Source organism: Ochotona curzoniae, unplaced genomic scaffold (assembly GCF_017591425.1).
Source record: "Ochotona curzoniae isolate NIBS_2020 unplaced genomic scaffold, NIBS_Ocur_1.0 contig_1482, whole genome shotgun sequence".
Taxonomy (NCBI): Eukaryota; Metazoa; Chordata; class Mammalia; order Lagomorpha; family Ochotonidae; genus Ochotona; species Ochotona curzoniae.
Genome location: NW_024465100.1, coordinates 2,604,169 through 2,625,888, shown reverse-complemented (window position 1 = coordinate 2,625,888; position 21,720 = coordinate 2,604,169). Strand labels below are relative to the sequence as shown.

The following is a 21,720-nucleotide window of genomic DNA, read 5'->3' as shown; positions in this document are numbered from 1 at the left end:
CTGGTCTTGGAGTTCGTTCTTGCAAGAGTGTTGCATTATAACGCAAGACCAAAACACGCACGTGGCTGCTTCTTCCCACTTCATCTGATCCTGATATAGCCAAAGGAGCCCTTCCCAGACACTGAACCAGGGGGACTACCCAATCTTGAACTTCAGGATGCCAAGCCAGCGAGCTAGTAACTAAACCCTTTGTCCTTGGTAAAGTACTCAGCTTCAAGCATTGTTTTTGTTTTTTTGTTTTTTCTCACAGCCATGGGGGGAGAAACAACTAAGATTCCTTTATAAACCACAGTCACAAGCTTGAATGTGATGCAAATGTTCAGACACTGTAGAAGTTTCCACAAAGTCAGGAGAATACAGAAACAATGCCTTGTCACAACAGAAAACAGTTTGAGGAAACAAGCGACTGCAGCCACTGCTTGGCACCTGTTGCACTTGCACCAAAAGCCATATGGTTGCCTTAGCAGAACTAGATGCCTCTGCTATGTTTCTGCCAAAACCACATCTTCCCCAAACACTTCAGATGCTTCTGCATACTGCTCCAAGATTTCCAAGGCTAGAATCCCAGCTGCAAAGGAGTCTGAGAAATCACAAGCTAGCCTATAATGAGCCAATAATTTTAAAAGGAAACCAATATTCATCATCTGTGTTCAATTCTGCAGTAGAAATGGTTGGTTTTTGGGTCTCAGACTTTCCCAGCCCCATCCACAACTGGAAACCTGCTCACCATGGCCATTACCAATGGGAATAGGTAAACCTCTAACCCCTGCAGGGGTAGTCTGGTTTTCTAGAAAATGGGGCTGCAATTTACAAGTCAATCAGAATTGAGTGAAAAGATGAGTGGTGGTGTCCAACGACCAATGGAGCTGATATTTTTAAAAAACGGAGTCAACCTTTTTAATTTTTTTTGGTTATTTCTTCCAGAGTTTAGGTACTTCCATTGTAGGTCACAAACTGTATTAAGGCTCCACTTTGAATGCTAGCACTGCTCTGGGCATGGTCTTTTGTTTTACCATACTCCGGAATTAAACTCTGGATTCTTGGTTTACATGTTCCAGTTCAGCAGCATTTATCGTAGAAGTTCTCTGAAGACACTCTCACACTTCCCAGGCTTTAACTTCTCTAGGAACCCTACAGGGCATACGTTAAACCAAGAGGCATTCTCTCCATGAGTTTAAATCCATTTTGTTTTTTAGGCAACCTACATGACAATATCCTTTTCTTAAAAGCAATATCTCCATTCCAAGTAAACCACAGCCAAAATAAAAGAAGAGCTCTAGATAACATAAGTCCCCCTTTGATCGCCCCTCCCGGGGTTGTGTGAGTGACAAGCAGTAGTCAGACATGAGCAGCAGTAGGTCCGAGTCATTGCCAATTTTGTCAACACTTGTTTTAATAAAATCATTACTGGGGTCACACCAACCTCACAGTAGCCCAGCAGAGCAGCCATGCCATCTAGACTCATGTTTCTTCCCACACAGATATTTGAAATTAGCAAAGATATGCTTGATTTGTTCTTCAGCCCCTGATATAAAAAGTGTTTGTTGGTTTTTCTGTTTTGTTTTTTTACTTTTCCTGGTCTCTGTTCTTCAGGTTTGACTGATTCATTTCCTATAATCTTGGAGTGAGCGCACTGCAGCTGGAGGGGCCCCAAAGGGTAGGGGAGAATGAGGGAGAAGCAGAGCTGAAATTCTTCCACAACGTGCAGGTAGACGCGAAGGAAAGCAACTGATGGAGCACATACAGCCAGCACGGCAATTAAACCACAGCTTAAGACGCCCATATTCCATAGCAGAGGGTGGTTTAAGACCCCAGAAACTGCAACCAAAGGAAGGTCATGGAGAGGTGAATAAAAAGGACAGCGAATAAAAACTTTTTTTTTTTCAACTTAGCCATCAATTAGGAAACTGAGGAGTCGAGGCCCAACCAGGCACTACCTATTACGGTAGTGAAGAATGTTTGAGAATTTGAGCAGAGAACAGACAGAATTCAATAGCAAACTAGAACTCAGGTATAAGGAAATAGGACATGTTAAAGTTCTAAGTTTTGCACCTGTATGAGTGAAAAAACGCAATGCCAGTTGATGGACAGAGAAGTTGAGCAGGAACTTCTCTGGGGAGATGATGTGGAACAGGCCGTTGAGCTGCTGGAGCGTGGGCACCATACCATAATTTATGCACGATGGCATTTGATAGAAGCTTTTCCACACTTCTTGCTAGGTATACACAAGCTCTTATTTTTACACAAACACTACACAATTCAATTTATGTTAACATAATTTACCTCTTAAAGGCTCAGAATTATCCCAAATTCACAACCTGACTACACTAATTATCTGGCAGGTATAATCTTGTCATGTTAATTCTGTCCCCAGATAGCTTGACATGGTGATGGTTGACCATGGTACCTCAGCATGACCTACTTCTGTTAAAAAAGAAAAATCAACAAAAAAATCCCGCGTTCGTCCTGGGTGTGACCAGCCTGAGACCTACACCTACCTCTTTCAGACGACCACAACCATGGGAATTCTCAAATCTCTGAAATTACACAGATTTAGATTTCAAATAACAGCCAGAAACTCACCCCATGTCACTGAGAATCTTGTCTGAACCGGATAGCTGTTCACTACCATCCACCGATCCCATTTCTCATCTCAAGGCACCAAAGTGAGGTAAGTAAACACCAATCACCACAACACAGTTGTCTGACTTACACAAATTTTGTATTTATCATAAGCGAGTCATCGCAGCTTATTATCTTCATCTCCTCGTTTATATTGATTTGTTTATTTATTTGAAAATCAGAGCTAGAGAGAGAAAGATCTCTTGTCTGCTGGTTCACTCCCCAGGTGGCTGTAATGCCTGCAGTTGAGCACAATCAAAGGACTGAGGAATTTTATCCTGTCTTCCCACCTGGGTGGCAGGGGCCCAAACACTTGGGCCATCTTAAGCTGCTTTTCGCAGGCCGTTCTGAATCAGAAGTGGAACAGCCTGACACAAACTGGCACCCATATGGGATGCTGACGTGACAGGCTGTGGCTGTTTACTCAATATGCCACAATGCCAACACCCTATTTCCTGTTTTTAAATTGAACCAGTCCCAAAGAGACTGGCCACCTCAGCGACTTAACTGGCTGACAGTCAACTTTCTGCCCCATGAAAACTGAGGACCATGGTGACATCAACCAAGTAATTTTACCATGGGTACTAACTCCAGCTGGGCTCCCAGCCATCAGATTGCTTAAAGCATAGTGTCACTGTGCCCACAGCAATGATCCACTCCCACTGAAGAAAGCATTGCCTCATCCTGCGCTATTGCATAATACCGTGTTCCTTAAAGATCACTCAAACAGCATGAGTTATAACTACACATTTATGCTTTCACAGAACATTGTAAGATCATTTAGAATAGCGCTTTTGTATCTATAAGGCCTAGCAAAATTCTGATGCCATCAGGCTCTTTATAAATGAATGAACAATCCATGCCATGTCTATAATATTAGTTACTTGTAGGTCAAACACAGCTGCATTTCTTTAGATTTATTTCTATGTTGAATATGTATGCTGTCATATTTGTTTAGGCAAGCATGCCCATCTGACAATGTAATTGAAATTATAAAAAATAATAATAGGTAATACTAATTAGGCTTGTACCATGCTATATTAAATCCATTAGCGTGCTTCATTTTCAAAGCAGTGTTATAAGGTAACTACTATTACTTTAACTTTTCAACTAAAGAAACAAATTCCAGACCCACACTTGGGCAAAACTGCTTGACTTCACAGTTCACACAGGCATGCACATCGTGTGTGCCAGCTGTGCCACTCAGCCCCTTGCATTACACCTGACCCCAAAGTCCATGCACACTTGGTAGACTGCAGCTGTCACCATATTCTCTCCAAGCCCACCTCTTTTCAATAGCTGTGTATTTGCATATCCACGTGGGTTGCCGCTATTGAGAAATATGGCCAGTGCCAGATGAGAAAGTGAAAAAAAGATTTTGCTTTGTTTCTAATGATGGAGCTTAGCCTGTTTATATACTTTGAAAAAAGAACAAGAAAGATACCAAAGGTAAAGAAGACAGAATAGACATTTGACATAGTAAGGCTAAAGCAGAAGACAAACAGAGAAAGAAGGGCTATTGTGCTACCACATATTAGGGCAGCAGTTGGAGTCCCGGCTGCTCTGCTTCCGGTTTAGCTCCCTGCTAAGGTGCCTGGAAAAGCAGTGGAAAACGACCCAAGTACTAGAGTCCCTCCCACCCACATGGGAGAACTGCACAGAGATCCTGGCTTCTGGCTTAAGCCTGATCCAGCCCTGGCCAGTGTAGCCATTTGAGGAGTGAATCAGATCTCATTCTTTCTCCCTCTCTGGATATGTGCATGTCTCCCACTCAGTCACTCTGTCTTTTAAATAAATTTAAAAATTAACATTTTTAAACATGCCAGGCCTGGCATGGTAGCCTAGCATCGAAAAGTCCTCATCTTGCACACATGTGCAGGATCCCAAATGGGCGCTGGTTCTAATTCCAGCTGCCTCGCTTCCCATCCAGGTCCCTGCTTGTGGCTTGAGAAAGTAGTTGAGTACAGCCCAAGGCCTGGGGACCCTGCACCTGAGTGAGAGACCCAGAAGAGGCTCTGGGCTCCTGACTTCGGATCAGCTCAGTCCCAGTTGTTGTGGTCACTTAAGGAGTGAATAAGTGGATGGAAGATATTCCCCTCTGTCTCTCCTCTCTTTATATATGACTTTCCAATAAAAATAAAATAAATCTTTAAAAAAATATGTGGTGGGGTAGGGGTAGGAGATAAACACATGAGAGCCAATAGCAGGAAGTATTTAAGATTTAAATGTAAAGAATACTTCCTCCATTACAATCCATTGGAATAAAAGCAACACGGATGGTACTTATTTTCGGTTGCTAGAGGGAAGCTAAGGGAGTTCCCATACCATGAATTCCACTTTCTCTCTGCGCTAAGTGGTGAGGCAATCTGCTCAGAGCAAGGCTAGTTTGAAGAGAGTGAAGAGTGGGAAGTTGTTTTTGCGGAAGTGAGTAAATAAACTGAGCAAAGAAATGAAGCTAAGATCTATTTGAAGGCTGAGGATCTATTTGAAGTTGAGATGGAAAAATACTCAATGACATAAAACTTTGCTGTTGACTAGTCTTCCCCGTCAGTTCAGCTAGTAAAGTGCAAACACCTATATAGATGGGTTCATTTGCATACTTTGTTGACTGGGTGAAACTGGTCATTAAGAATGACCATAACCCAGTGTGATGGCTCAGTGGTTAAATCCTTGCCTTGCATACACCAGGATCTCATAAGGGTGCTGGTTCATGTCCCAGGTGATCCACTTCCTATCTAGCTCCCTGCTTGTGGCCCAGGAAATCAGTAGAAAATGATCCAAAGCCCGGGGACCCTGAAAAAGCTCCTAGCTCCTGGATTTTGATTGGCTCAGCTCTGGCTTTGCAGCCACTTAGGGAGTGACCCAGGAGATGGAGGGTCTTTCTGTATCTCTTTCTCTCTGTAGATCTGCCTTTCCAACAAAACAAATTAAAAAAAAAAAAAATAGAAAGAACAGCCCTAGCATGTATACTGTAATACAAAGGGCATGTGGTGGAATTTCCAGCAACTCAGTGATGCACTTCTTTTTTTTTTTTTTTTAAGATTTATTTAATTTATTGGAAAGGGAGACATACAGAAAAGAGACAGAGAGAAAGATCTTCCATCCGATGGTTCACTCCCCAAGTGGCCACAACAGTCGGTGCTCAGCGGATCCAAAGCCAGGAGCCAGGAACCTCCTCCACGTCTCCCACATGGGTGCAGAGTCCCACGAGGGAGCCGTCCTCTACTGCTTTCCCAGGCCACAAGCAGGGAGCTGGATGAGAAGTGGGGCTGCTGGGATTAGAATCGGCACCCATATGGGATCCCGGCCTGTACAAGGCGAAGACCTTAACCACTACGTTATCACACTGGGCCCTGCACTTATTTTCTAAATAAGCTTTACAAAACATGGTTTAGAAAAGTATGACCTAATTTTCTTTGCATTTTAAAATATCTGGATCATGAAGAAAAAATGATGAAAATAAATTAAAATTGAATTACTTAAAAAAAAAAAAAGAAAAGTATAACCATGAAATAAAAACACAGCAAACTCTCATCAAGTTGAACATCACAAGTCAAGAGACCTGGTTACTTCGGCATGTGCATTTTTACTTAAACATGCCTCCATTTATCTATAGGGTCTCACAAAAATCTGAATGTCTCTTATTTGCCATCACCTCTCCAGCAATTAGCACAGAATGCTAACAGCACAATAAATGTCCCAAGGATGAATGTTCCAATACGATTTGCTGTTGCAATATAACAAAGGTGTTCTTGGAAACTGTGTTCTTCAATAGGATGACTCGGTATCACAAAGATGTTAGGCTCTCTACAATGCAAAACAAAACAAGAAGACTTGCAAAATTAATGATCTCAATAACATGCCAGCAAAAATTTTATGGAGTCACAAGAGTTTACTAAAATACGCACGATAGATAGATATACAAGAATAGTCAGAAAAACACTAAGACAAAGATTTCTAGACCTGTCAAGCATTAAGATATTTTTATAAAAGCTCTATAATTAAAGCAGTGCAGATTCCACAGAGATGGGTTTTGTAATAAGTAATGCTGGAACAACTGCTAAGGTTTCTGGAAACAACAGAGCTATATTTATATGTCATGCCATATATAAGAGTAAACTGCAAATGCATTAGGAATGTAAATAATTAGTAAGAAATAAACCTATTCAAAATTAGAATAAAGCATTGTTGTCTTTTCTTTAATATTAGAATAGAAAAAAAAAGCTTTGACATAATCAAAATTATTGACATCAAAATCCAGAAGATCTACAAATACACTTAGGTAAAAGTATTTGATTTTACGTGGCAATAGCTACCACAAAACCAAAACCAACTGCAAGTTGAAAAAAAAGATCTTCTTTATTTTATTTTAGAAGATGATTACATAGTTGAGAAGGATGAATGCCCATGTGGACCACTGCTTAGGGTGGGAATGGTTGAGGAATAGAAGGTGGATGAAACCATTGCTTCCAATTTTCTTTGTCTTATTCCTATATCTGGGGGAAGGGGAGGAGAAAGGGAGAGAAGCTGCATCCACCATCCTAACAGGGAATGGGAAACAGCTACCAGATGTCATCCCAGGGTCCCCGATGTAGAGTATGCTCCGAGGGTACTACTCAAGTGGTTTCAATAGTTTTGAAATGCTGTTGATTTCATTGATGAGGGAAACCTTCCAAGGCCCATTGGCTGACATAGTCCACCTAAGAGTCTCCATGACCCAGATACTTCCTGCCAAAGCTCAGCTGGGAGAGCTCTCCAATTTGTTCTGCCCTCCATCCTCTACTATGATACTAGATGTCCTCCTTAGGCCCCACTGGACTGCCATGTCCCTCATGTGCATCTAGGCATGCCATCCACTACACCATCTTCAGTTCTGAGTCCAGGGGTCCAGTGGGGAGAGTCCCCAAAGAAACCTCACCAGAACTGACTCCTGTGTGTACCAGCCAGTACGGGGTCTGGATCAGTCCATTACCCATATCAGCCTGCATGCACACTGATGGTTGCAGGCTGGGTCAGCTTTGTCCCTAGCCCCATTTCTTACACAAACCAACTTAAGTTGGCTAGCCTAAACTGCTGTCTTTCTTTTCAGCAGCTCTCTTAATAGGATTCCTTTTTGTCCATGTCCAGACTCAGACAAAAACACAAACCATACTTCAGGAACACTCAAGAAAAGTCAGAATATTGGATGCACTGTCAGATCTTTTCCTTCCCTCCCCAGAGGGAAGCTTGGAGCTAGGCTTTCCTCCTGCAGTGTGAAGCTGGGCTCTAAGGACGATGAACTCTAAACAATCTCCTACCAGCTTTAATGAAGCTGCATCCAATACGACAGCTTCTCAGAGGGCTGCCTTATGAATTAGCTACTCAGACTGCTGATGGGAGCAGCACACACTAGATACTGGGGCCCATTGGGTAATAAAAGGATATTGGGCAATACTGTTGCTTCAGTAAATGTGGTAAAGTAGACAGGCAATTGAAAGAAGAAATATTGACCCTTGAGCTCAAATATACAGGAAACCCCTCTGATTGGGAATACACACTTATGATTAGAGAAAATACACATAAGAAGGCTTTATATAGGCTCCCAGAATCTCTCTTTGGACTGATGGTGAGGGTCTAATTCCTGTTCATGAAAACACCAAGAGTGACCACTTTTTAGCAGATACCAACTGAAAGAATCAAGGAAAATGAAAAGCAAAACAGAAAACACAACCCAAATATAAGAACAACCATATCACCCAAAGCCAACCTTAATTGAATAAATATATGAATCACCTGACACATAATCTGAACTGTTATTAAAAAAATACTCAACAACTTTCATATTAACACAAAGAAGATATCCTCAGAGACTGGAAATCTTTAAAGGAATTAAAGAGAAATCTTGGAGCTGAAGAATATAATAACTAAATGGGGAATCCGCGAGAAGATTTTGACAAAAAACAAGAACAAGCAGAAGAAGGAGAAAGTGAATCTGAAGATAGGCCATTTGAAAAAGAGAGGAAGAAATGCTTTAGCATAGCAAATGGAAAAGCATAGCAAATGGAAAAACACACCCAATATGTAGTCACAGAAGAAGAATAAAAGAAAGTACCATAAAACTTAAGCAAAGACTCAATGGGTGAAATTTTCCCAAACCTGGATGCAGAAACAGTTCCTCCCTCCCCGCTCCATCACTCACTTGCTCTCTCTATATATATTATATATCTATAATCTTTTTTATATATAGTATATATATATAAACCTTTTACACATAGTATATATAAATTTTATATACAGGATATATAAACAATATACTAGGATATATAAACTTTAAATATGTATCTATAAACATATAAATATATCTGAGTGATGATACAGATCCAAGACAGCAGCAGCTGTCCCTGGGTGAGCGGTATCCAGGACTCTGCAGCTGAGTGTTGCCTATTGTAACTCAGCCATTAGAACTAGAGGATGGGACCTCTTGCAGTCTCTATGTGTCTGTCTACTTCTTTTTTTTGCCTCTGTGACTCTCAAATATAATTTTTAAAAGATTTATTGACTTTTATTGGAAAGGCAGGTCTACAAGAGGAGATACAGAGAAAGCTCTGCTTTCAACTGGTTCACTCCTCACGTGGCTGCAATGGCCAAAGCTGAACTGTTTCAAAGCCAGGAACCAGGAGCTTCTTCCAGGTCTCCTACGTGGGTGCAGGGTCCCAAGGCTTTGGACCATCCTCTACTGCTTTCCCAGGCCACAAGCAGGGAGCTGTAATGGGAAGTGGAGTAACTAGAACAGGAACCAGTGCCCGTATGGGACCTTGGCACATTCAAGGCGAGGATTTAGCCACTAGCCATTGTGCTCCATCCTCTTAAATAATATTTTTAACAATTAAGAGAAATCAACTACCAGGGGTGATGGGCCCAGAGAAGTAAGTCTGGATCAAAAGGCAGAGGGAGTTACATAGTTTGGGCCAAGCTGTGAAATTTGAACTTTCTCACAACTACATAGAACAGAAGTCCAGGTTTTCTAGAACATTTAAAAAAATTCCAGCCCATATAAAATCAGATTTAAAAGAGTGAAAATGGGGCCTTTGGCAACCATAAACTTTTTTTTTAAAGATTTATTTTTATTATTTTGTTTATTGGAAAGGCAGATATACAGAGAGGAGAGACAGAGAGCAAGATCTTCCGTCCAATGATTCACTCCCCAAGTGAGCGCAATGGCCAATGCTATGCCAATCCGAAGCCAGGAGCCTCTTCCGGGTCTCCCACGTGGGTGCAGGGTCCCAAAGCTTTGGGCTGTCCCCGACTGCTTTCCTGGGCCACAGGCAGGGAGCTGGAAGGGAAGCAGGGCTGCCGGGATAGAACCGGCGCCCACATGGGATCCCAGGCATGCAAGGTGAGGACCTTAACCACTTGCGCCACCGCGCTGGGCCCCCATAAACTTTTTAAAAATATATTTATTTACTTTTATTGCAAAGTCAGATATATAGAGAGAGGAGGAGAGACAGAGAAAAATATCTTCCGTCTGCTGGTTCACTCCCCAAGTAACCGCAATGGCCGGTGCTGAGCTAATCTGAAGCCAGGAGCCAGAAGCCTCTTCTGGGTCTCCCACGCGGGTGTAGCAACCCAAAGCTTTGGGCCGTCCTTGATTGCGTTCCCAGGCCACAAACAGGGAGCTGGATGGGAAGTGGGGCTGTCGGGATTAGAATCAGCACCCATATGAGATCCCGGCGCTTTCCTGGTGCAGCTAGGCTATCGCATCAGGCCCAGCCATGGAATTTTGAAAATGCTTCCTAGATAATTCATGCCCAACTCACGCGTTTGACAACTGAGAACCTTTGGCAGAAATGCTAAAACAACTACAAAAATTATGTGAACGAAACTATTAACCCAAATGTTTGAATACCACCTCAAAGTTCCTGACTGTAGTTTTAGCCCAGTTAGGAGCATGTGACCAATCAAGACACTTACAAATGTTTTATTTATGTAAAATGAAATGTCTCATGGAATTTTATTTGTTTGTTTGAAAGGCAGAGTTACAGAGACATGGAAAGACAAAAAAGAGATCTTTCATCTGCTGGCTCACTCTCTAAATGGCCCCAACTGGCCAGAGCTGGGCCAGTCTGAAGTCAGGAGCCAGGAGTTTCTTCCAGATCTCCCATGTGAGGGCAGGGACTGAAGCACAGTTGGGTCATCTTATGCTTATGGATGCTCTTTTGTTGTTGTTATATTTTTATTTTGAATTGTTGAATTTTATGGTACAATTTCGTGTAGACTGGGATTCTCCCCAAACTCCCACCCCCGAGACAAATTTTCCCCTTGTTTCTATAGTCCTTCACAAGGAGTCATAATTCCATCAGTTTATTATTTAATTGTGCCCCGACATTGCTGGTACAGACAATGTAAGACAGTTCAGCATCCCATTGTCTACACATTTTTATGGGTGCTCTTAATCCAGATATTTGCTTTTCTTTTTGAAAAGTAGACACACATACACATAGAGAATGAGAAACAGATCTTTCATCTACTAGTTCATGCCCAAGAATCTGGCGGGCTGGGCTGGGCTGGGCTGGGCTGGGCTGGGCTGGGCAGGGCTGGGCTGGGCAGGGCTGGGCTGGGCTGGGCAGGGCTGGGCTGGGCTGGGCTGGGCTGGGCTGGGCAGGGCTGGGCTGGGCTGGGCTGGGCTGGGCTGGGCTGGGCAGGGCTGGGCTGGGCAGGGCTGGGCTGGGCTGGGCTGGGCAGGGCTGGGCTGGGCTGGGCAGGGCTGGGCTGGGCTGGGCAGGGCTGGGCTGGCTGGGCAGGGCTGGGCTGGGCTGGGCAGGGCTGGGCTGGGCTGGGCTGAAGCAGGCCACATTGAAGCCAGGAGTCCAGAATTCAATGCAAATCCCCCACATCTACTTAAATACTTGAACCATGATCTTGCTGCCTCATGATATGTGTATTAAAAAGTATCTAGTTTATTATAAGACAAGAACCAGAATTCAGGCACTCTCATGAGGGATATTGGTGTCCCCGCTTGGAATCTTATGTGCTGCAATAAATGCATAACCCCAAATTAAATATTTTAGGGGGTGGCATTGTGGCCAGGGATAGCAAACTAATCCTCCACCTGTAGTGCTGGCATCCCATACGGGTGCTGGTTCATGTTGATGCTCCACTTCTGATCCAGCTCCCTGCTAACAGTGAGGAGAAAAAGAAGAGGATGGCTCAAGTGCTTGGGCCTCTGCACTGATGCAGGAAACCCAGAAGAAGCTCCTGACTCCTGGGTTGAGTCTCGCCCAGCTCTGGCCATCTGGGGAGTCAATCAGTGAATGGAACATTCCTCTGTGTCCCTTCTTGTCTCCATGTAACTTTGTCTTTCAAATAAATAAATAAACCTGTAAAAAATAAAAGGCGCCTTTATCATCAGACTCTCTGCCTTTAAGACTCATGGTGGGTTTTGACCACAGGAACACAACTTATCTTAACAGTGTTAATGCACTTCAACCCTTCCTGAAGCTCTTATCTCACAAATGTCAGGCGGACATGGTACACGGGTAAGTGCTATCTCTCGCCCACTCACGAGACAACGCTCCATCCGCCCCTGGTCTCACAAACTCCTTTCTGAAATCTGTCTCCTTCTTCCTCTGCCTGCAGCCCCTCTTTCAAGAGCTCAAAATGAACAATTCAGTCAAGTTAAGAGGTTGGAGGATGACACACCCTTTTTCCCATTCTTTCCTCCCTCCCCCTCAATTCTGCCTTCCCCTAAGTGCCTGAATACAAGCCCGCTTCTCCAGTTTCCTTCCTCAGTACAAACCAACCCAGGCTGTGTGCAGACACCTCCAAATAGGACTCTCAAATCACCTGAGAACCTAAAATCATTTTCTAGGAGACGAACAATAGGCCAGGGGCTTTATACATGTTAACACAGTCGTCCACCTCAGGGTATCCATAAGAGATTGGTTCAGAACCACCCCATGCCCTGTGCATACCAAACTCAGAAGATGTTCAAACCTTTTATATAAAACCACCATGTTTGTTCACACAGCCTCTCATATACTTTAAATAATTTCTTGATTCACTATAATACATAATTCAGAGAAAATACTTGGTACATACTTACTTTTCTATATTGTTTAGGAATATGGACAAGGGGGAAATCTGTACATATTTTGTACAGACATAATTTTTCTACATTATTTTCTACCAACCATTGGTTAGGTCTGTCTATATGGAATCTACAGATAGAGAATCTATCATATATCACCCTTTATCACTGTTTCTTCAAAGCCAATGTTCATGACTCATTACTTAATAGGAATTATCGGGATTTCCAAAATCATTACTCAATTTTTAGCAAAGAAAATGACCACTATGGTTTTTGTGTAACCTTGCTTCTGTTGTGTAATTCCTGTTGGCACAATATTCCACCAAGTTGCCTGATAGTGACTACTGCACAGAAAAGCATGGGCAAGAAGTCAGTCTGAATTGTTCCAGGAGGAATGCAGCTTTAGAAACGCCCTTTTTGCGACCCAGATCCAAAGGAAGCCAGCCAAGGGATACAGTCCAGCCCATGGAAGCATCAGGAGCAGGCTGAGCCTCAGGTTTCAGGGCGCACCTGTGAGTGTCAATTCTCTGAAGGCCTATGCGTGAAGGGCTAAAGAACAAAACCAGAAATTTCATGGTGGTTGAGTGAGGGAAGAAACTTAGAAGCATGCATTGCACACAGACCAACATTTGTCTTGCCCATGTCCGATAATCTGGTTTATGTGGGTTCTGGCCATTACACAAAGACATCTCACGCAGTTCTTCCCACTCCTCACGTGCCAAGGGGGCTATTGGGCCCAATCACAAGTCCTGGGAGGAATTACACATATTTCTGATCAGGAAAGCCCTCCACCCAGCAATTGTCCAGAAAAGGGGGTGTAGCCAGAGAGAAATGATGAACCCACATCAACATAAACTCCATGTTCTTTGTGGGGTTGCCGCCTGACCTCCTATCAAGCGTATTCTCATCATTAAGCTTTACTAGCTTGCTATGGTCTATCCATGTCTTGTGTCTGAAATTTCTTAGGGGAACACAAGAACCTCTGACCGAGCCATCTCTTGTTAGCCATTGTTAGCAAGAATACTGAGCCAACTTGGTTGATGAAGACAGAGTCTTATTAAAGATACTAAAATGAAAGTTTTGATATTAAATTTTTGCATTTTTTATTCTTCAGGTCTTTGTTTTGACTTGTCATTTGAACTGAGTATACGATTTCATGATCACAATCTTTCTCCTTAAAAAGTAAATGGGACTCTATCCGCTTTTGGAATTTCAGATTTCAGAGAAGTCTACGTGAATCTGATTCTTCACACTTTGCAGAAAACATTTTTCCTCTTTCCTCCACTGGAATATTCACAGCTTTTGTTATATATTTTTTGCATAATGTTATTCTCTTCATAGTCCACATGCAAGGACTCCTGGAAACAGACCAAACACATTTTAAAAATTCTATTTATTTGCATTGTATTTATTATTTATTTCAGTGGGAAGCTGGATGTAGGAGCCAGCATTATGGGTTTAAAGTCACACAGCCTGTGACACCAAAACCCCATATTAGAGTGTTGGTTCAAGTCCCAGTGGCTCCTCCTATCCAGCTCTCTGCCAAAATGCCTTAAAAACCAGCAGGTGACAGCCCAAAAACGTGGGCTCCTGACACCTACACTGGAGACCTGACCTGAATGAAGTTCCAGGCTCCTGACTTCAGCTTGGAGTAGTTTCAATCCTTACCACCTTTTTGATAAGTGAACCAGTGGGGAAACAAACCTGGGCTGAACTAAAGTTTAGCCTCCAGGACTGAGCAGACTGATATATTTAGGCTGAAAAGTAGCACTGATAAGGAAATAATGTGTTGGTTGCAAAAAGCTGCAAAGAAGAAATGCCTAGGGCACAGGCACTGATGGAAGTTTAGAAAAAGAAGAACTAAACCATTAAAAAAAGCCAGCTAGCAAGTCAGTAAAGTATCAATAAAGCCCATCTCTTTAAATTAATCTTTGCTGAAACCCCCACCCAATTATTATATTTCTGTCCAGGCATATGTGCAATTATTTTTACCAAACCATTTGAAAGTAAGTTGCAAGCATCATGACATTCCACAACATCTGTGTTTCATAATAACAGGCTATCCTGCATATCCACGATACTTTTCTTTTTTAAAAAAATTATTTTAAAGGCAGAGTTACAGAGAGAGGGGAGACAGAGAGGGAGTGCCTGTCTTCTGGCTTTGGCCTGACTCAGCCCTAGGCACAACAATCACTTAAGGAGTAAAAAGTGGACAGAAAAACAATCTCTTTCTCTCTCCCCTTCTGTCTTTCAAATACATAAAATAGAGCTTTAGAACAAAAAACAATTATAAATTTAGGAGCAGACATTTTAAGTTTATTTTGACACAAAAAGGAAATTGAAAATGATGCATGTGGAGGGTCTTCAAAAACCATATGAAAAATGTATATTATGGAAAACCATTCATGGATTTCAAAAGCATTTTATATCTAATCAAGCCAATCTTTTCATCTTATTTTGCCATCAATTTTTGAAGTCCCCCAGCAGAAGGTCGACATAAAGGGCCCGACACTAGCCTTCTTCTAGTTGCGCAGTCACCAAACTGAGTGGGTGGGGCTGGGTGTGTGTGTGGAAATAATCGGTAACAGAAATTCAAAGTAGGTCTAGGATGACCATGGCAAAGATTTGCTTAAGCTGTGCCTAAGGAACCCATGAACTTGCAAGCCTTGAAAAGCAGCTATGGGCTCTACATGACACTGGGGTTCTGGAGTAGCAACAACTGAGGCAGGTGCTGGAGAGGTGAGCCTGAGGTCAGGCTCATTGGTTGATGTACACTAGATTAGAGCATCAGTAAGCCCTCCTGGCCGCTTCCCTAGAGCTCAGAGGAACTGAGAAAGAGTCAAAGAACCAAAGAGAATCCCTAAGTTCAGATGGAGAGGGTGCCAAGTGTGTCAGAAAGAGCTGACTGCCTACCCAACATGCATGTTCTCATCTCCATACTGAGAGGTGACATTCTGGCTACAGGCTGTATTTCCCAGCCTTGCAAGCATGTGCACCATGTGTCAAGTTCTTGCAAGTGGAATGTTACCAGAAATGATCAAGATGTCAGAGGGCAGGGCCAGGCTTGTGTGGGAGTGGGATGGGCCACTCCCTGGGATGATGGATCCCATCTAGACACCAGTTCAAGTTCTGGCTATTCCACTTCTCACCTAGCTCCCTTTCAACATGCCCTGAAAATTAGTGGAGGGTGTCCCAAGTCCTTGGGCCCCAGCACTCATGTGGGAAACCTGGACGAAGCCTCTGCCTCTTGGCTGTGGACTGACATAGCCTGGGCTGTTGCGGGCATTTGGGGAGTGAACCAGTGATTAGAAAATCGCTTTCTCCTATCTCTGTAACTGCGTCTTTAAAATAAACAAATTTTAAAAATGCCCAAGGAGCTGACCCCCATACTCTTTCCCCTTCTGTGGCTGAAAGAGAAGACTTCAAAGTGATAGCATCATGGTTCTGGCCTACAGTATTAACAATTTTAGAGAATTACAGAGGGTACCTAAGGATATATTACATATTTATGGGGAATAGTAATAGCAGAACATATAATAATAATGAATGGAAAGGGTTCATTGGGATACTGTAAATTCTTACAGAATGTATATTAAATGTATATTAAACAAAAAGACTGTTATTAAATAGTTTGTTCCTCGCTACTTAATAAAAATAGATGTTATATATTTCCTTTGGTAAATGGCTCTGAAAATTTATTCTTGAGACTTGAAGGTAGTATAAACCATGAGAGTTTGGGAACCTCTGCTTTAGGGGATGGTGGAGACAGAAGATGAAAGAACAGCGATTTCCTAAATTTCTGTATGGAGGAAAGCCACCTTCCAATTAATAACTCGTACTGAGCTTGATCACAAGGCTAAAGATACGGCTTTGTTGCATTAATCCATTGACTTGTTAAAGTTTGTCACTGAAGCTAGCATTACCCTGTCAAATATACAGAATATGCAAAAAAAAAAAAAAATCAAAACGTGAGGTAAAGGAGTTACTGCAGACACCGGCACCGGACTCCTGGAGATCACTGGAGACACATCACATCTTAGGGAGAGCCACCAGGCCAAGAGCGTATCCCCTGGCCCAACCCCCGAAACGCAGCCCAACCTCAAGGAAAAAGACACAGAGAAACAAAAGGGGCTTAGGATTTGACCCTCAAAGACATCGAGCAGCCTTAAATTTGACATTAAAAAAAATTTTTTTTTTTAAACAAGGGACTATATATTTTAACCAGAGACCTGCAATGCTGCATCCATTATCAGAATGCATGGGTTGCCACAGCAGCCCCTGTTCCATTCCAGCTCTCTGCGAACAGGTGCTCTAGGGGGAGCAGGTGACGGCTCAGGTAGCACCCTCATGGGACACCTGGGTTGGCTTCCCGGCTCTTGGTTTTAGCCTGGTCCAGCAGCCCCAGCTATGGCAGGCATCTGGGGCGTGGGGGTGAACCTGCAGATAGATCTCTGTCTCTCTTAAGAAAAATAAACACCTTCCAAAAGTTTAGTCACTGTACTTTCAAACACTAGCTAAATCATACTTTCTTGGAAAAGAAATTCACGTTTCAAGCTTTTCATTTGGACCTACCTAATTTTCAATTCACTACATTTCTGTTATAAGAAGGAAAGAATTACACCACCCCTAGAGGCCCCTGTCACTGTCGCTGCAGCTGGACACCAGCCTTAAATACTAATGGCTTTCTCTCTCTCCTTTCTGTCCAGGTTCTCCAGCTCCCAGCTGGATGCTGATTCCTCCCACTGGGATAAGGATCCTGCCTGGATGCTGCCCAGGGTAGGCTGCAGCACTGCCATCAGCCATTTTCACAGGACACAACTCTGCAGACACTCCCCTGAAGGCTGCCAGCTGCTGCCAGCCCCTGCTGTCACAGGAGTCCTTCCGTTTGGACACACAAAATTACTCCATGCTGCAATCCTAGTCTTACTGTTTTTCCCCAGAGGAACTGCTGGCATTTTCAAATTCAATTCAATGGAATCACTGGCAGTGGAAACACACCCTTGCTCAATAACACCTCCAAACCAGGGGGGTCCAACAGTCAACTTGATTTCAGAAATGGGGCTGTGGGTGGTGAGGAGCCCCAAACCGCACAAGTCCTCTGTGGAAGTGGTAAAACATTTCACAACCAGGATTTTCTTGGGTCCTCCTCAACTCAGTTTTAACATAACACTTTTGCAACTCATTTCCCTCCCAGATGTGTATATATATAAAAGATAACCATCAAATTCAGTGATTTCCAAAGAGTGGCAATTTTGCTGCCTAGAGGAATGGTTGATAAAATCTGGACACAGTGGCTGAGTGGGGGTGAGAGGGAAGTGCCAGCAGCTTCCAGTGGCTAAGAGTCAGGGGACGCCCAGGGCAACTCCACATAATCCATAATTATCTGCTCCAGAATGTTAGCTTTGATTCAAGGCATCTGTTGGCACGCACAGTGGTTCCCCCACTAGAAGGCAAGACTGTGGCAGGGGCCTGGTCTAGCTCAGCCCTCTGCTCCTGGGCCGTGAGAGCGAACAGATATTTGATGATTATAAATGGATAATTGCTTCATAGTTAACAAAGGGCATTTGGACAGTGTTTTGTCAGAACGCGGGACTTCTTGAGTGGGAAGGTTAGTAAAGCGGAGAAGGCGAACAGAGGGAAGCATGATTCCAATATTCGTGGAGGCACTACATCACCCAAGGCCCTCCTGTGGGTCTCCCCGCAACACAACCAAAAACGCTCAGGATTCCCTTCCGCGTGAATTTCCAACTTGAGGGGAAACGGACAGGCTGCATGACGTCCTCCATCCCTTCAGCGCCCACAGATACAAATGTATTTCCTCCTCACACATGAACACTTTACCTCAGCTCAGAAGAGAGGCCAGGAGAGAGGGCAGAGGCGCCTGGGTCTCTGCCCGAGTCCGGGCCGGTCCCCTCTAGACCCTGTCCCCAGCCTACCTTAAGCACAGCTCTCACAGCACCAGCGGCGACTTCTTAGGGGTGTCCTTCTTGTCTGAGTTGGGGTCTGCTCTCAACTGTGTCCGGCTCCCTGGCACCTGGAGCCTTTACTGAACAGATGCCATGCCTTTGGCTTACTTTACAACGTCACCCAGGCTCCCTCTTCTGCCTTCACAATACCCCAGTCATGGCATGATTTTTTTTGCCTACTTCACAATGTCACGTTCAACAGACCCTGCACAGCAATGGGGACCTCACAGCGGTTCAGGGAAATCTCGCTCCAGGACCGGCTCCCGCCAATGAAGACGGCAAGGAAAGAAGCCGAAGTTGCGCTGCTGGACTTGGGCTGAGCAGCCCGGGATCAACAGGCACCGCAAACCCCTGAGGCCTGAGGGAACTGGGAGGGTGTCGGCGGAAGCACCAAGTCTTGGTGTAGGTGGGGGCACGCATTTCACCGTGGCTCTGGGTGCCTCACCAGAGGTGACCACACAGGTGGGGTCGACCCAGCAGGCAAAAGCAGGTGCTGTGGATCTGAACTAATTCTTTCGACCGTGGGTCGCAAAACGGTCTGACGCGCCCGGGGAAAGCCGCGCGCCGGCCCCGGCGTTTCCCACACGTGCGCTCACAGGTCGCCCGCGGCTCAGCCCCACAGGACCCGCCTTCTGCGGGCGGGGGCCAATTGGGCGAAGGTTGTTCCTCGGGCCTCGTGAAACTTCCTCGCCCCTTAAAAGAAGCAGCAGCAGCCCCCAAAGGGCAGTTGGAATGCAAGCGTAAGGAACGTCCCGGTCTCTGAGGAGAGGCGCCCGACTGGCGCTCGGAGAGCCGCCCTAGCCGAACGCCAGCTGCCGCCGCCGGCCGCACCGCGCGCCTTCCTGCCGAGCGGAGCCATGTCCCCCTGGCTGCCGCGGCCGCTGCTGCTGCTGCTCCCGCTGCTGCTGCTGCTCCCGCTGCTGTTGGCCGCCGCGGAACCGCCGAGCGCCAAAGGTGAGCGGCGCGCGCGCCCCGCCGGCCGGAACCGGGGCGCTCGGGGGAGAGGCCGCGGGCCACCCGCCTCGTGCGCCCGAGCGCCAGCTCCAAGTCCTGCCAAGTTCTCTCGCAAGGGCAGGGAGGCAGGGGAAGGGTATCTTGGTTTGGGGTGAATGCCAAGGAGCGTGCTTAGGTGGCCGGGACTGGGCAGTTCTGCCTCAGCTTTGCCAAGCCTCGGCACCTCTGGAGGGTACGTGGTGCGCTTCTGAGAACTTAAAAAAGTTTAAGTCACCAAGTGTCGGTAGGTCATGGAGCTGCTCCAGCCCTGACTCCTGGCCCACACAGCCTCGGCTCGTCCTAAGACTTCCAACCAAAGGACATCTAAATATACATGCCCGGTATGTAGGGTGATGGGATCCCAGGCTTCCAATTGCTTTGCCCAGCTACAACTGACGGTGACTTTGGCCTCAAATCATGGTGGTAACGTGGCATTGCCAGCTTGACAGGCGCTGGGCAGTGTGCTAAAGGGCTTTATGTTTCCATTGAACCCGCACTGAACAGGATTGTTCAGGATTGTAATCCTGAACAGGATTATAATCCCCATTGTACAGATAACCCTGAGATCGGGAGGCTCTTGGTCGTTTGCCCAAATATAGTACAGTGAGTGAAGACAGCCGAGATGCCATAGGGCATTTGCATAACTCTTCTTGGTAAACAGGTTGTAGGTCCAGCCGGTGTGGATGCTCAGCCACACCTTCCCTCCCAGCCCCCAACTCCCAACCCCCAACAAATCCCTTGGATTTGTCACCTGCGTTGTCAATGTGCCCAAGATTGTGAACTCTAAGGACTTGAAAGACCACAATACCCATTTTAAAACAGGATTAACCATGACTTCATAATTCCTTGTCTTGGCCAAGAATAGAATGGGGCCTGGGGAGGGGGCCCCTTTCCCACATGTGTGTGTTGCTTCTGGTTACAGCACCTACCATCAGCAAGCCTCTGTAGTGAGGGGACAGTAAGACCTTTGCTTTACACTTTGCCCAATCATCGCTTTCCAGTCTTGAACCTTTCTAGTCCGGCCTGCCCTCCGAGGTCAGCAGAGAGACACCTGCAGCATCTTGGCCCTACTGACCCTGCACGGCTCATTCTTGGCCTTGACTATGGAGGTGCCTCCTGTTAGTGCAGAGAAAGTGCAGATGTTGACATCCCTGGACGAGACCTGAATGCATCCCAGAAAAGAAAATGGGTTTTATGTCTGCAATAGTGGTTGAAATTGTCCTTCCTTTTATGTTCTTTTGGGCTCTGAGATTACTTTTAATGCTTCCAGAGGTGAAGGAGGTGGCCAGGAGATAAGGAGGAAAGCTTGGAAAACTTGACTTTTCTGAAATTGGTGCACTGTTTGTTCAAGAAGACACTGCATTTTAAGATCCTCATATATATATATATATATATGACATTTTATTTTTTTAATATTTGTTTTTGTTAGAAAGGCAGAGTTACAGAGAAAGGAGAGACACAAGATCTTCCTCCTGTAGTTCACTGCCCCGATGGCTGCAGTGGCAGGAGCTGGACCTGTCCAAAGCCAGGAGCAAGGAACTTCTCAGACGTGGATGCAGCCGCTCAAACACCTGGGCCATGCTCTGCTGCTTTCCCAGGTGCATTAGCAGGGAGCTGGATCACAAGTGGGGTAGCTGGGACTTGAGCCGGTGCCCGGATGGGATACAGGTAGCAGCTTTACCCACTGCTCTCCAGCACCAGCCACAAGACACTGCATCGTAAGTTGAGTTTCCTATGTAGGAAATGGACTTCGTGTCTGGATTAAAAGTGAGGGTGTTTGTGCAGCGTAAAGCAGCCTGGCAGGACCATGCCCAGCAGAGTGAAAAGGCTTCCTTGCGTGGGCTCAGAGGACATCCGCCCGTGCTTACATGAGTAGCTGCAGACACATGTGATCTCTGGTGGCTCTGCTGCTGCACACTTGTGTGTTTTCCATTGTAGCATTCTGTTTACTTGTTTAAGATTTGTAATTTTGGGACCAGGTGTGGTAGCCTAGTGGCTTAAGTCCTCACCTTGCATGCACCAGGATCCCATATGGGCACTGATTCATGTACCAGTGGCCCTGCTTCCCATCCA

The 21,720-nt window shown here is 45.0% G+C and overlaps 1 protein-coding gene across 1 annotated transcript in view; it reads left to right on the top strand.

Moving 5' to 3' along the window:
- The first annotated feature begins 19,345 nt into the window (after positions 1-19,345).
- PLBD1 (phospholipase B domain containing 1) overlaps positions 19,346-21,720 on the top strand; it is a 39,290-nt gene continuing 36,915 nt past the window's right edge. The window contains exon 1 of the mRNA XM_040967311.1: positions 19,346-19,608. Coding sequence (XP_040823245.1) covers positions 19,512-19,608 — 97 coding nt within the window. The 5' untranslated portion in view covers positions 19,346-19,511. The remainder of the gene's footprint in view (positions 19,609-21,720) is intronic.